Source organism: Raphanus sativus, chromosome 6 (genome assembly GCF_000801105.2).
Source record: "Raphanus sativus cultivar WK10039 chromosome 6, ASM80110v3, whole genome shotgun sequence".
Classification (NCBI taxonomy): Eukaryota; Viridiplantae; Streptophyta; class Magnoliopsida; order Brassicales; family Brassicaceae; genus Raphanus; species Raphanus sativus.
The window spans coordinates 46,383,732-46,397,372 of NC_079516.1; the positions used below are offsets into that span (position 1 = coordinate 46,383,732).

Consider the following 13,641-nt stretch of genomic DNA (forward strand, 5'->3'; position numbering starts at 1 on the left):
TATCCATTTTATTTCGTTTCAAAAAGAAATTATCATATCTAAGTGGGAAGTAAAAGTTGAAAATTATTAGTTCAAAGTATCTTATTCATATCTTAAGTGTCTTGCGTTGCGTGGCTAAGTGCGAATATGATAATCCTACCACCTTAAATTCAATAGATTAACAACCACAAACGAAGATATCTATTACTATAAAGAAGAGTGTATCCCTCATGTGAAGACACGTCAGCTGACAGGTCACAAATTCGAAGTTTCCTGGTTTGACGAAACGCATCGTTTCATTAATGTGTTATTCTCATAATTACGGGCTTGACGTTGGGCCTATGCCGCACGCCTCTTGCGGCCTATCGACCACATATGTGGATGAAACCCTAATTGGTTTGGAGGCAAGCCTTCGTGTTCTTCGTTTCGTTCAGATCGGCGACGTTCCAGTTTCTGCAAGGTGGTTTGGCTTTATTCTTCTTAAATCATCTTAATTCGCAATCCCACTATGAAATTATCTTTTGCGCTGTTCCTCGGCGAGATCATGTATAAATATGCTGCAATCTCTTCCCTGCGAATCGCGATATCTACTTCTCTCTTCTACACATCTCACTCATATTCATATTTTTCTGATCACATGGATCTGCTCATGGTCGATCTTAATGTGAGTGATCTTTACTGTTTTATTTTATGTATCAATCGTTATGTGTTAAATTTTTCCGTCGTACTGTTATTATTCTTTTTTTTCTCATTAGTTCTTTGTTTTTAGAGATATAAAGTCATACTGATCTGATTTATTACTATATGCGAACGGTATTGTGATTATTATCCTTCAGTCAACTTATTTGTTTCCAGCTTCCATTCTTAGGCTCTTTAAGTTATTGTTATTTAACTGGATCGTTTATGATTTGCAGGACCCTCCAGCTCCTATGCCAAAAGATACAAATTTGGATATAACTAGAGCCTTAGTTGGTAAGTAATCTAACACTCACGTCTTTTATATGCTGTTTCGGATGTCTTAAAAATAGATGTTTTCTTTTATATGCAGATGTAAAAAACCATCCGGTTCTCATATATTACAAAGCGTCAGAGGTAAGAAACAGACATCAACTCCTTATTGCCTTTCATATTCTATTCTTAGCTGTTATTGTTTTTGTATATAAAAGACTTTTTGTTGGTTTTTATATGATTAGTTATTTGAAAGACATTGTTTGATGCCTTGATGGTTATGGTGAACTCAATATGACTGCAGCTTAGGACAAGCCGTTGGTGGGGGTGTTTAAGAAAAGTTCAGAGCTCATCAGTCCATAATCTGTATCACAACTTGCTTAACGGTAGGTTCTTTTCTCGAAAGCAAACTTCACTATTCATCATCATTAAAGTGTATATTAACATTTGAAACTTTCTCTTTAAGGTTGGATTGTTATAGAGATGGTTGGTTGTTGGAGGTGAGTAACCATATGTTGGATGGGAGAAGAAGCGAAAAAGCAAGTCAGAGTTAGGATGAGAGAAGAATCTTTCTGCTACATTTGTTGATTTTTTCCTTGATTTATCTTTTTACTGATGGAGATGGCGTGAACAACTGAAGAAATTCACAAAAATTCATCAGGCTGTCATTCAATTGGCTGCAAAAGGAAAAGTAATAGAATACTTTTGTACTAAGCTTTAGCCATACGGCCCATACCTAATATCTTTAGACCGATTTGTGTTACTGTCCTACAGGTTCAAGTACATGAGGGGATGTAGAGAACAATAAAATCCAACAATTGGGAGAAGGAACTTTCGATCAGTAGAATGAAACCTGAAAGAAACATGAGGGCACCTTCTTTTTCTTCATGTGCCTTTGCAGCATAATGATTTAGTGTAGCTTTGTCAACAGATGTCGTTTTTAATTTGCGATGAGCTCTAAGTCGAGCGCCGAAGCCAAAAGAAGATATAAATGCTGGTAGTATTTGTATTTTTTAATAACCAACGTTGATTAAACACTTAAACTTGAGAGGTGCCTGTAATATAAAGATTTTTCATTGTTAACCGTGTGATCGTGTACTATTACCGCAAGCCATGGAATTGGATTAACCAAACTGGTTTAACATCAGTTAAACCTTTCTGATGACAAAAAAAAGTTAAACCTTTCCTAAAACGAATATACAATTTTATTATAATGTAAATAGATACAAATCAATTGTAACTAACGAGCATATGAAAATACATATACAAACTATATAAATTATATCTAGATACAGTAAATGAATTAAAACAAAAAAAAATTTCATCAACAAACATCGTTCCCAATACTACCATCAGTATTATTTTGACACTCTGCACTCTGTTTTCAATTTTTACATTTCCTGCACAAACAACTCTTATGTTATAGTTATACAAATCCCGGATTAATGGCTACATCATTATTAAATTTTGTATCAAATTTACCAAAACATGTAAAAACCTAACTAATATATATAATTTTATATAACACAAATCATAACCATTTTGAAATTTTTTAAATATTACATCCCGCCCGAAGGGCGGGCCGACCCTAGTATATAATATTGAGTGAAGTGTTGTTTTGGTTTATCTTCAGTGTATAAAGAATCACACCTTAGATTCGAAATGATCATCACTTATGAGTTTCCGGTCTTAAAAATTCTTTTTTGACGGTGAAATATACCAATGTTTAAATTTGTGAAAGAAAATACAGTGAGAACTAATATCATAATGCAGAAAACTAAACAATAGAACATAATCTTAAGATACAAGGCACAGGCTATAAGCCTATTACCGGTAAAAAACAATCCAAACCGACAAGTTAACCAACACAGAACGGTTGACTTCTGACAACCCAATAACGTTATATACTTAGTTTTACTTCTAAAATTGGTTATTACATCGTTTAACCTTTTTTTAAATGACACTAACCTGCAAAAATCTGATGGCGCCAAGTTGTCAAATATTATAATCCTAACTGTAGTAATTTCACACCACATAACTATATATTTTCTTTTGCTACAAGAAAATATAAAGAAACCGGTCGACATGATCCTCTTTCCAAATTGAATGCCCCCCGTAAAGTTTCCTGACCGAGTGGGTTTCTGATTCATATAAAGAGTACAAATAAAATGTCCTTTATTAAATAATTCAAAAATTGTGTATCTTGCATCAAGTTGTTATAGTTTATAATATACATACAGCAAACAATTCCTCTCCAGTCTCCTCCACTTAGACCATTTCCTCAAACACAAAGCTTTTTCTTCCATAGCATCTGAATCGGCGCATCTTAACCTCAACAGGTACGTTTGCAGTTGTTTCTTACCAAAAACAGAACCTATCTACTTAATATTAACTAAACAGCACCACTTTGTGATTAGGTTCTTCTCTGTTCTGTTTTGCTGTTTATTATCTTGATCAGGGAGAGGAAAAACATTCAACCTTTAAAACGGGGTTTCTTGTGGAACAATTCTTAGGGGGTTTTGAAATAACTGATGGGTTCTTATTCTGGTGGGTTCCCTGGATCATTTGACAACTTTGATTTCAATTTTGGAAATGGTTTCTATCTGGATGATCAACCTTTGTTAGAAGTTCCATCTCCCTTCCCTCCTCCTCCTCCTCCTCCAGCTCATCCAGATCCATATTCACAACAGAATCTTGCTGCTGATGCTGATGCTGATATCTCTGATTCTGTTCTGAAATACATAAGCCAAGTGCTTATGGAAGAAGACATGGAGGAGAAGCCTTGTATGTTTCACGATGCTTTGTCTCTTCAAGCAGCTGAGAAATCTCTCTATGAAGCTCTCGGCGAGAAGTACCCTACTGATCATTCTGAGCCTCTGATGACTACTACTTTTACTACTACCACTGTTCAGCTGGCTCGTAGTCCTGACGGTTCTTCTCCAAGCACCACGTCATCTGATTGGAGTTTTGATTGTTTTGAGAACAATAGGCCTTCTTGGTTCCACACACCGGTCCCGGAAAACTTCGTTTTCCAGTCTACTAGATCCAATATTCCCAAGTCTTCTGACGTGGTTCGCAAGTCAAGTTTCAATCATGATCTGCTTTCTAATATGTTTAAAGATAGTGAATTGGCGTTTCAGTTCGAGAGAGGTAAGGAGGAAGCTAGTAAGTTCCTTCCCAAGAGTTGTCAGTTAGTTATAGATGTGGAGAGTAGTTACAACCCATCAAATGATCCTAAGGAGCATAATAACTCAGTTCCTTACAGAAGAACCGGAAAGAAAAAACACTGGCGTGAAGATGAAGAAGAACATTTGGTGTCTGAAGAAAGAAGTAAGAAGCAATCAGCTGTCTATGTGGATGAAGCTGAGCTATCTGAAATGTTTGACAAGATTCTATTATTTGGCCGGCCTAAGGAGCAACCTCTATGCATTCTCAACGATAATTTCATCAAAGAAACCGCCAAAGATTCATCACCAAGTTATAAAGGCGACACAACGCAACAGAAGCCTGCAGCTAGCTGTGGCAACAGTTATGTGAAAGATACACCTGATCTGAGGAACCTTTTGGTTTCATGCGCGCAAGCTGTGTCTAGTAACGATCGTGAAATGGCTGAGGAATTGTTAAAACAAGTTAGGCAGCATTCATCATCTCACGGCGATGGGACAGGGAGGTTAGCTCATTACTTCGCAGACAGTCTCGAAGCACGCTTGGCCGGGACAGGTACACAGATTTACACCGCCTTGTCTTCCAAGAAAACACCTGCTTCCGACATGCTGAAAGCTTACCAGACGTACGTATCGGTCTGCCCTTTCAATAAAACCGCAATCATATTCGCTAACCACAGCATCCTGCACTTGGCTACCGACGCCCAAACCATCCACATCATAGACTTTGGCATCTCTTACGGCTTCCAGTGGCCTCCTCTCATCCATCGCCTCGCTTGGAGACGTGGTGGGTCGTGTAAGCTTCGGATAACCGGTATAGAGCTGCCTCAACGCGGGTTTAGACCAGCTGAGGGAGTTGCTGAGACGGGTCATCGCTTGGCTAGGTATTGCCAGAGGTACAATGTTCCGTTTGAGTACAATGGTATCGCTCAGAAGTGGGAAACGATCAAAGTGGAGGACCTGAAGCTGAGGGAAGGCGAGTTTGTTGCTGTGAACTCTCTGTTCCGGTTTAGAAACCTTCTGGATGAGACGGTGGCAGTGCACAGCCCGAGAGATGAGGTTTTGAAGCTGATAAAGAAGATCAAGCCAAACGTGTTCATCCCTGCGGTCCTCAGCGGCTCCTACAACGCGCCTTTCTTTGTGACTAGGTTTAGAGAAGTTCTGTTTCACTACTCTTCTCTCTTTGACATGTGCGAGACGAGTCTGCCTCAGGAAGATCCGATGAGGGTTATGTTTGAGAAGGAGTTCTATGGAAGGGAGATCATGAACGTGGTGGCGTGCGAGGGGAGCGAGAGAGTGGAGAGGCCTGAGAGTTATAAGCAGTGGCAGGCGAGGGCGATGAGAGCTGGGTTTAGACAGCTTACGCTTGAGAAGGAACTGGTTCAGAAACTGAAGTTGATGGTGGAAAGTGGATACAAAAGCAAAGAGTTTGATGTTGATCGAGATGGTAACTGGTTGCTTCAAGGCTGGAAAGGCAGAATTGTTTATGCTTCATGTACTTTGGTTCCTATGTAACATCTCCAAGAAACTGATTTCTCAACTGGCTTTGTACATGTTTAGGTTTTATTTCCTTCTTTGGGGGGTTTCTATTTCTGTAACATTATCATGTTTAATGGAAAAGAAAAATAGTATTTGTACGGAAATGGTAGAAAATCCCTTCAATTTTTGGCTAATTTAAATCCAAATATATATTTTTGATTTTATTTATTTATAAACAATCAAGTGATAGTGGTTCAATGGTTACAGTTTACATTTTGAAAGTTATTATTTGTCATAGTATACGTTCTAATGAAAAACAATATATATTCTTGTGTATTATAAAATATATTAGTCTAAATTTTCGTCTAAACACCCAAATTGACGAAAAATAACATTATAAACAAAAAAAGTAATAAACAAAAATTTTCTTTGATTAACAGATTAACTAAAAATAATAATCTTAAATTATAAAATTCCATTAGTATAATGATTGATTAATTTTTCTATTAATAATTTAATACCAATACGTAAAATGTTCAATTTCTATAAAAGTATAAGAATTATTTTCTGTCGTTATCCATATAATTTATTTTATAATTTGTAATAATAATATGACGAAAAGATATGAAAAAACAATCGGGCCGAAAAGGCATAATATATTCTACAGACAATGAAAGTCAAGTCAAACGAACCACCACAAAAGATTCATTTGACTTCAAGGCACGAGTCTCTCAAGTCTTGTCCTCCCCTCTCGACCACCACTTCTTCTCCCCCCTCGAACACATCTGTCTGTCAAAATAACCCAAAAGACCGCTGCTATTCTTTTTCTTTTAACCTCGTACGTCAATCAGATTGTTTCACACTTCATTCAAAAACTGAGGTAAGCAATGACATCGCTCTCCCGTGATCTACTCTCTTGCTTATCTAATACAAAGTTTGAATCTTTCTTCTCCTTTTGATTTAGTCTATTGCAACCTTTGACCCTTTTCTCTGTTCCTGTCTTTTCTTAGTTAGGTTATGTGGGGTTTGTTTTTGTAGACAAATGGATCCAAACCTCTCTCTCAACGGCTTCGAGTATTTGGACGAGAGTCTCTTTCTCGATTCGTCGCTTGATTTCGATCGAAACCCTAGCACCTTCTTCCTATCCGATCCTCTTCTCCAACCCGATGAGAACGACTCGTCCAACACTCTTCTCAGATACGTGAATCAGATCCTCATGGAAGAGAGCGCCGGGGACAAACAGTCCATGTTCTACGATTCACTAGCGTTACGGAAAACAGAAGAGATGTTGCAGCAAGTCATCACCGATTCCAAAGCTCATCGTGGCTCGGTGGTTACTACTAGTAGTGATGCAAGCGGGAGCATATCCAGTAGTCGAGGGCCTGTGAATGAGATTGTTGTCAAGAGTATGTTTAGTGACGCAGAGTCGGATTTGCAGTTCAGGAGAGGGCTCGAGGAAGCTAGGAAGTTCCTTCCCAACAGCGACCAATGGGTTTTCAATCTCGAAAGACCTCTTGTTGAGTCAGATCTCTCGAGAGTTAAGAAGAGTCACGAGAGAGAAGTTCTTGATCTCGAGGAAGTTAGGAGCAGTAAGCAGTCCGCTACTAATGTTGAAGATGTAGAAGTGACTGATATGTTCGATAAGGTTCTCCTTCTCGACGGTGAATGCGATCCGCAAACACTGTCGACTCAACAAACACTTAGTAATAACAAGACAAAGAGCAAGACCAAGAAGGCAAAGAAGAAGAAGAAGAGTCAGGTTATTGATTTCCGCACGCTTCTCACACACTGCGCGCAAGCTATCTCCACGGGGGACAAAACCACGGCTCTCGATCTGCTTTTACAGATAAGGCAGGACTCTTCTCCTCTGGGAGACGCGTCGCAGAGACTCGCTCACTGTTTCGCAAACGCGCTCGAGGCGCGTCTGCGAGGAAACACGGGTCCTGTGATCCAGACTTACTACAACGTCATCACCTCGGTGAAAGAGACGGCTTCGGATATACTGAAAGCGTACAGAGTGTACCTCTCTTCGTCTCCTTTCGTGACCTTGATGTACTTCTTCTCCTTCAGGATGATCCTCGACGCGGCTAAAGACGCCGAGGTTCTCCACGTGGTCGACTTCGGGATCCTCTACGGGTTTCAGTGGCCTATGTTTATACAGTACTTGTCCGGGCGAAAAGACGTGCCGAGGAAGTTACGGATCACCGGTATAGAGCTGCCTCAGCGAGGGCTGCGTCCTGCTGAGCGTATAGAGGAGACGGGGAGGAGGTTGGCTGAGTACTGCAAACGGTTTAACGTGCCGTTTGAGTACAAAGCTATAGCGTCTCAGCACTGGGAAACCATACGGATCGACGAGTTTGACATCAGACCGGGGGAGGTTTTAGCGGTTAACGCCGGTCTGAGGCTCAAGACTCTTCAGGACGAGACGGGTGGTGAAGAGACGTGTCCGAGGGACGCGGTTCTGAAGCTGATAAGGAAGATGAACCCAGACGTATTCGTCCACGCCATCGTGAACGGTTCGTTCAACGCGCCGTTCTTCATATCCCGGTTTAAAGAAGCGGTTTACCATTACTACGCGCTGTTCGATATGTTTGATTCGACGCTGCCGAGGGATAACCAGGAGAGGGTCAGGTTCGAGAGGGAGTTTTACGGGAGGGAGGCGATGAATGTGATAGCGTGCGAGGAAGGGGATAGGGTGGAGAGGCCTGAGACGTATAGGCAGTGGCAGGTGAGGATGGTTAGGGCAGGGTTTAAGCAGAAACCGGTTAAGGCTGAGATGGTTGAGTTGTTTAGGGAGAAGCTGAAGAAGTGGAGGTATCATAAAGATTTTGTGGTTGATGAGAATAGTAAATGGTTGTTGCAAGGCTGGAAAGGTCGGACTCTTTATGCTTCTTCTTGTTGGGTTCCTGCTTAGTGTTTTTTAGTTCTTTTTGTTGTTACACATGATCATGTAATCTTTAGGAATATATGATATATTAATCTTTTATAGGTTTTCAAGATTTTTGTAGCTCAAATTCTCCTCCAATAAATATATATACACAAAAGATTTGGTAGTGTTTTGAGACTATTAAGAAACATGGAAGGTTGCAGAGTGAAAAAAAAATGTTAATAGAAGCAATAAATTCATAACAAAAATAATATTCATCACTAACCAAACATTGAAGAACAAGAGACCTTTTGGTTTGTTTGTTTGTTTTAGTTGTGTTTTATTGCATTCTTAATAAAAAATTTACAATCGTAACAGGTGAACCTCTCTCAGTCACTCTTCTACGTAGGAACCACCTGAGGCTCAAGCGGCGGGGGAGCTCCTTCATCCACCACAGGCGTCGTTGTGGAGGACTCCTCACTCTCTTCAAACCCGGACTTGAACCGGTCATAGTTAGTCACCTCAGCCGGTTTAAACGGACGCTCACCCAAAACTTTCAAAAGATCATCCTGATGCAGCACTTCCTTCTCCAGCAGAAGCTCGGCGATCTCAGCCACTTTCTCCTTGTGCGTCTCTATCAGCTCCACCGTCTTCTCGTAAGCTTTCCCCACCCATTCCCTCACTTCCTCGTCTATGATCGCGCCCGTCTTGTTGCTGTACGGTTTGTTGAAGTCGTATCCATCATCCCTCGGCGGAAACGAGAGGAGTCCGACCTTGTCGCTGAAACCGTAGACAGCTACTTGCGCGTACGTCATCTTTGTAACTTTCTCTAGATCGTTTTGTGCACCCGTTGAGATCTTTCCTATCAATACCTGAAATAGGACAAGAACAATTGAAACATCTAGAACATGTAATAAGATTAGCAAGTTTAAGTTTTTACCTGCTCGGCTGCACGGCCACCTAGAGTCATGCAAGTCATGTCAAAGAGCTGTTCTTTGGTCATGAGAAGGTTTTCATTAGGAACGTACTGAGCAAAACCGAGCGCAGCTGTTCCACGTGGCACGATGGTCACCTTCAGCAATGGCTCCGCGTGTTCCAGGAACCAACCAGCAACGGCGTGACCAGATTCATGATACGCAACTGTACGACGCTCCAGCTTACTTATCACCTGATTCACACAGTCAAAAAAAAAAAACATATTCAGAAACAGAACACATGTTTCTAAAAAAGTAATTGTCTGGAAAAAAAAAAAAAATTACTCTGTTCTTCTTCTCAAGACCACCGATAACACGATCAATAGCAGATTCAAAGTGTGCCATTGTGACGGTAGCTCCTTCGTGTCTAGCGGCAATAAGAGCCGCTTCGTTACAGACATTAGCAATGTCAGCACCGGCGAAACCAGGAGTGAGAGCAGCAAGTCTCTGAGAGTAATAAGAAGGCTCGTGGTCGAGTTTGATCTTCTTCAAGTAAATCTGGAATATCTGATCACGCCCCTTGATATCCGGTTTATCAATGGTTATCTGACGATCGAACCGGCCGGGACGTAACAAAGCTTTATCAAGAATATCCGGTCTGTTGGTCCCAGCGAGAACCACAACTCCAGCTGTTGTTCCAAATCCATCCATCTCGACGAGAAGCTGGTTCAAAGTGCTCTCGCGCTCGTCGTTACCGCCTAACCCTCCACGTCCTCTCGCTCTACCGATGGCGTCGATCTCGTCTATAAAGATGATGCTCGGCGCAGCTTGTCTAGCTTCTTGGAACAGGTTTCTCACCCTGGAAGGTCCAACACCGACGAACATCTCCATGAAGTCTGAACCGGAGATGGAGAGAAACGGCACGCCTGATTCTCCAGCTGTAGCTTTGGCTAAAAGGGTCTTTCCCGTTCCGGGAGGACCGACTAAGAGAGCTCCTTTAGGTATCTTGGCACCCAAGTCTTCGTATTTTTTAGGGTTTTTGAGGAAATGCACAAACTCCATGATCTCTTGTTTAGCCTCGTCGCATCCAGCCACGTCCTTGAAGTAAATCTTGTTCTTGGAGTTTTTGTCAGCTCTCGTTATCGTGGCTTTGCCTATGTTGAAGATTCCACGGCCGTTCTTTCCTCCGGTTCCTCCTAGACCTCCTAACCCGCCTTGCATCCTCCTGGCTCCGTAGACGAGAGTGCCCAAGAGGAGTAGAGTCGGTGCGAACCGGAGAAACTCTTGGAACCAGACCATTTCGGTGGTGTACGTGACGGGAACGAACTGGTGAGGATCGATGCCTAAGGCTTCTTGAGCTTCTTCGAGTTTCTCCTCGAAAGAGTCGACGCTACCGATGCTGAAGTAGTACTTGTACTGGCCACCGGTTCTCTTGACAGGGATGCCTTGGGCGTTGCCGTTTCCTTGGATAACAACGTCTTGTGTTGTTGTTTGTTGGTCTCTCGGTGTGCTTCTCACGTAGACTTTGGCTACTGATTTGTTTGAGACGTCTATGTGGTCGACTAGACCAGGCTCGAGAAGCTTGTTTTTGAACTCCTGGAAACTAATCTGAAGCATACATGTGTATTAGCACACGGTATTAGTGAAAAGCATACTCAATTCCATGGAACAGTTTGATATTAGTAGTACAAGTGAGATCCAAGAATGTCGCAAAAGATAAAATGAAAGATGCTTGCCTGTTGCTGGTCTCCAGAGCCAAAGGAGAAAGAAGAAAGGAAAATAGCAAGAGCCAGAAGTGGAATTAGCAAATTCTGGAATCGATTGGCAAACATATCTCCCAGGTTCTCGTTTTCGTTCTTGTCTGAACCCTCTGTATTGCAACAAGAACATGTTTTTAAGTCATTAGAATCCATCAGTAGCACCAACAGCTCTCAAACACACAAAAAGGGAAAGAATAAAACGGATGCTGTTCGATATACACGAAACATGGACCATAACCTAATACGAAGCTAGAATCCAGAGTGCGTTTAGAAGAAAGAAATGGAGCAAAGATGAGTTTGACATTGCATTTAGTCTCAAAAACAGTCAACGGATCTCCTTATCAATACTCTTGTTGGTCGGCCATCTAATTGAGTAAACCGTACAAAAAATCCTCACACAAAATCTAGCATGTCTATTCACTTTCCTCCGCAAACCAAAAGCTCAGATTTTTATTTGAAAGAAGGAATAATCGCTAGCATCAACTATAACAAAGCTCAAAGCTCTTTTTGAAAGGTTTCTCGTACAATAGACATCACACTTACTGATACTAAAATGTAAAAACAAAAATCACTCCAGGACAGATTCAACAATCCCCACAAAACAAAACGTTAAGAATCACAAACAAAGCTAAGAAGCAAAACATCAATTCAGGATATTATTAAAAAAAAATGAACCTTTAGATTCAGATTTCTGATCACTCTTTGGTTCTTGCTTTGGAGCTTTCGGAAAGTAGTTCTCATAATCTGCAATGCACACACACACAACAACAACCAATATGATTCACATTAACAAACCATTAAAACTAAACAAATAAAAGAAAAACAAAAGAGCTTTTATTGCAAAAAAACATACTCTTCTTCTTGGGAGCTTCGTCGGAGAAGAACCGACGAAGTCTTGGATTAGCGAAAACACCAATCAAATCATTATCGACGAGCCCCTTTCTACCAGTTAACGAAGCAAAGTGCCGACTCAACAACCCTAATCCACCACCTTCCGCTTGATTCACCGACGTCGGCGGCGGAGCAATCAGCCTCCCCGATCTCACACCACCACCACCACCACCGTACAAAAACCCCTAATCTCACCCAAATCAAACAAACAATAAATCAAGAGAGGGTAAAAAGACGAAACGAATCTGAGAGAAAAATCGAAACTGACCCTTGTTCGAGAGATGGAGGAGCGACCGAGCTTGGAGAAGAACATCGTCATTGAGAAATCAATACGACCAGATTGGGTTTCGCATAATATTTAAACGAGAAATGGCGAATTGAAGATCTGGATACAGAGGAGAAAGATAAGAAGATGGGGATTTAGGGTTTCAGGAGAAAATAAAGTTTGGGTTTTTAATATAATTTTTTTTTATTTTGGTGAGGAGAGAGAGAGTTATGAACTGCTTGGCAGACAAGACATGTACGCGTTCTGTTTTGTTTATTGTTGTTTGTTCTGTCTGTGGAATGGATTATATCTTGGTAACCGATTTTTTTTTTCTTGTTTCTAGAATCAACTAAACCGGTTATTGGTATTCCAATCTCAAACCGATTTCTAAAGAGAAGTTCGGTGTTTGGTTGGTTCCTGGGCGATTTGAGAGGCTTTATCTCTGATACTTAGGCGTGGCCGCATTTTACACATATTGGGCCTTTAACTTATATGGGCTTTTCTTTTGTCCGTGAGAAACTTAGGGTCCTAAACAAATGTTTTTCTTTTTCCTTTCCCAAAACACCAATCATACATACATAGAGGATAGTTAGGATTGCAAACTAGAACTTGGTCATCCTTTCCATGTTTCTTAATCTATCATGCACGAAACACGAAAAATTATTTAATGACCACGGTTATTTTACCAGTGGATATAACAGATCTGGTGTTACGAAAGCGTATTGCGTTGTTTTTGACCAACGAGAAAATCGAACTAGTGAAAGAAGCACTATAAACTATATACCAACGACTCTAGAATTACCTACATTCATGTGTCGAGTGGACTCGTGGAAAAATTATGATATCACGAATGGATTAGAATATATTTTACTGCTACAAAACGGATCAATAGATCTATTCGGTCTCCAAGGTTGTCAAAAAATTAGTATTACGATTATTTTTTATTTTTGTTACTGTTTTAAAAAATTAGTCGCAATGATAGATACACCTGAAAACTAAACCATTTTTGCAGTTCAAATTTAATTTAATAACTTTAAAACTCTATGAACGTCTTGATAGGATGGACGAATAGTCTTGATAGGATGGATCCAGTACTTCCTTGCAAGACATGCTCGCAAGCTCGAATAAAGAATCATGTTCTCATATGTCAACATGACCACACTCCACTGGATTGATACTAGCAATTCATTTTTTGCAGATTTGTACTAAAATTTATTTTGTATTTCATTGTGATGAAAAAAAAACCTACCATGCACATATATGTAATCGATGATCTTATTTATTTTGTTAACTTAAATTTACATATTGATATATTTATTTTCTAAATTTTCCAGGTTTGATAAAATCAAAACTAAATTGATTATTGTTAAATCGG

At 40.4% G+C, this 13,641-nt stretch overlaps 3 protein-coding genes across 10 annotated transcripts; 2 read left to right on the forward strand and 1 right to left on the reverse strand.

Moving 5' to 3' along the window:
• Window positions 1-469: 469 nt before the first annotated feature.
• LOC108807059 (uncharacterized) lies at window positions 470-2,010 on the forward strand. 3 transcript variants are annotated; one of them, XR_001942653.2, is made up of 6 exons: window positions 470-643; window positions 894-951; window positions 1,028-1,071; window positions 1,232-1,313; window positions 1,394-1,618; window positions 1,702-2,010. XR_001942653.2 is itself a non-coding variant. In XM_018579296.2 (5 exons), the coding sequence occupies exons 1-5, from the start codon at window positions 488-490 to the stop codon at window positions 1,429-1,431; spliced, it is 378 nt and encodes a 125-aa protein (XP_018434798.1). In that variant the 5' UTR covers window positions 470-487; the 3' UTR covers window positions 1,432-2,010. The 3 variants fall into 3 exon arrangements, 1 of the variants encoding a protein (XP_018434798.1); XR_001942654.2 differs by having other exon boundaries at window positions 474-643; window positions 1,173-1,313; XM_018579296.2 differs by having other exon boundaries at window positions 1,394-2,010.
• A 1,100-nt stretch (window positions 2,011-3,110) lies between these two features.
• On the forward strand, window positions 3,111-8,626 carry LOC108812072 (scarecrow-like protein 34). 6 transcript variants are annotated; one of them, XM_018579338.2, is made up of 2 exons: window positions 3,111-3,266; window positions 3,386-5,764. In XM_018579338.2, the coding sequence occupies exon 2, from the start codon at window positions 3,459-3,461 to the stop codon at window positions 5,604-5,606; it is 2,148 nt and encodes a 715-aa protein (XP_018434840.2). In that variant the 5' UTR covers window positions 3,111-3,266; window positions 3,386-3,458; the 3' UTR covers window positions 5,607-5,764. The 6 variants fall into 6 exon arrangements, with proteins under 6 accessions (XP_018434840.2, XP_018434838.2, XP_056845731.1 ...); XM_018579336.2 differs by having other exon boundaries at window positions 3,121-3,266; window positions 3,345-5,764; XM_056989751.1 differs by adding an exon at window positions 6,660-8,626 and having other exon boundaries at window positions 3,151-5,602.
• A 34-nt stretch (window positions 8,627-8,660) lies between these two features.
• On the reverse strand, window positions 8,661-12,526 carry LOC108812070 (ATP-dependent zinc metalloprotease FTSH 3, mitochondrial). The gene is made up of 7 exons (XM_018584220.2): window positions 12,270-12,526; window positions 11,964-12,186; window positions 11,786-11,854; window positions 11,087-11,220; window positions 9,696-10,958; window positions 9,377-9,604; window positions 8,661-9,308 (listed from the first exon to the last, which is right to left on the reverse strand). Exons 1-7 carry the CDS (start codon window positions 12,318-12,320, stop codon window positions 8,838-8,840), a joined length of 2,439 nt encoding a protein of 812 aa, XP_018439722.2. The 5' UTR covers window positions 12,321-12,526; the 3' UTR covers window positions 8,661-8,837.
• Window positions 12,527-13,641: the final 1,115 nt, after the last annotated feature.

Coding starts and splice junctions, on each gene's coding strand:
- LOC108807059 (XM_018579296.2), top strand. CDS start 488: ATGAAATTATCTTTTGCGCTGTTCCTCGGCGAGATCATGTATAAATAT. Junction 644..893: donor TGCTCATGGTCGATCTTAAT/GTGAGTGATCTT, acceptor TATGATTTGCAG/GACCCTCCAGCTCCTATGCC. Junction 952..1,027: donor TATAACTAGAGCCTTAGTTG/GTAAGTAATCTA, acceptor TTTTATATGCAG/ATGTAAAAAACCATCCGGTT.
- LOC108812072 (XM_056989751.1), top strand. CDS start 3,459: ATGGGTTCTTATTCTGGTGGGTTCCCTGGATCATTTGACAACTTTGAT. Junction 5,603..6,659: donor TCATGTACTTTGGTTCCTAT/GTAACATCTCCA, acceptor TTTGGACGAGAG/TCTCTTTCTCGATTCGTCGC.
- LOC108812070 (XM_018584220.2), bottom strand. CDS start 12,320: ATGACGATGTTCTTCTCCAAGCTCGGTCGCTCCTCCATCTCTCGAACA. Junction 12,187..12,269: donor CCTCCATCTCTCGAACAAGG/GTCAGTTTCGAT, acceptor GGGTGAGATTAG/GGGTTTTTGTACGGTGGTGG. Junction 11,855..11,963: donor CGAAGCTCCCAAGAAGAAGA/GTATGTTTTTTT, acceptor TGTGCATTGCAG/ATTATGAGAACTACTTTCCG.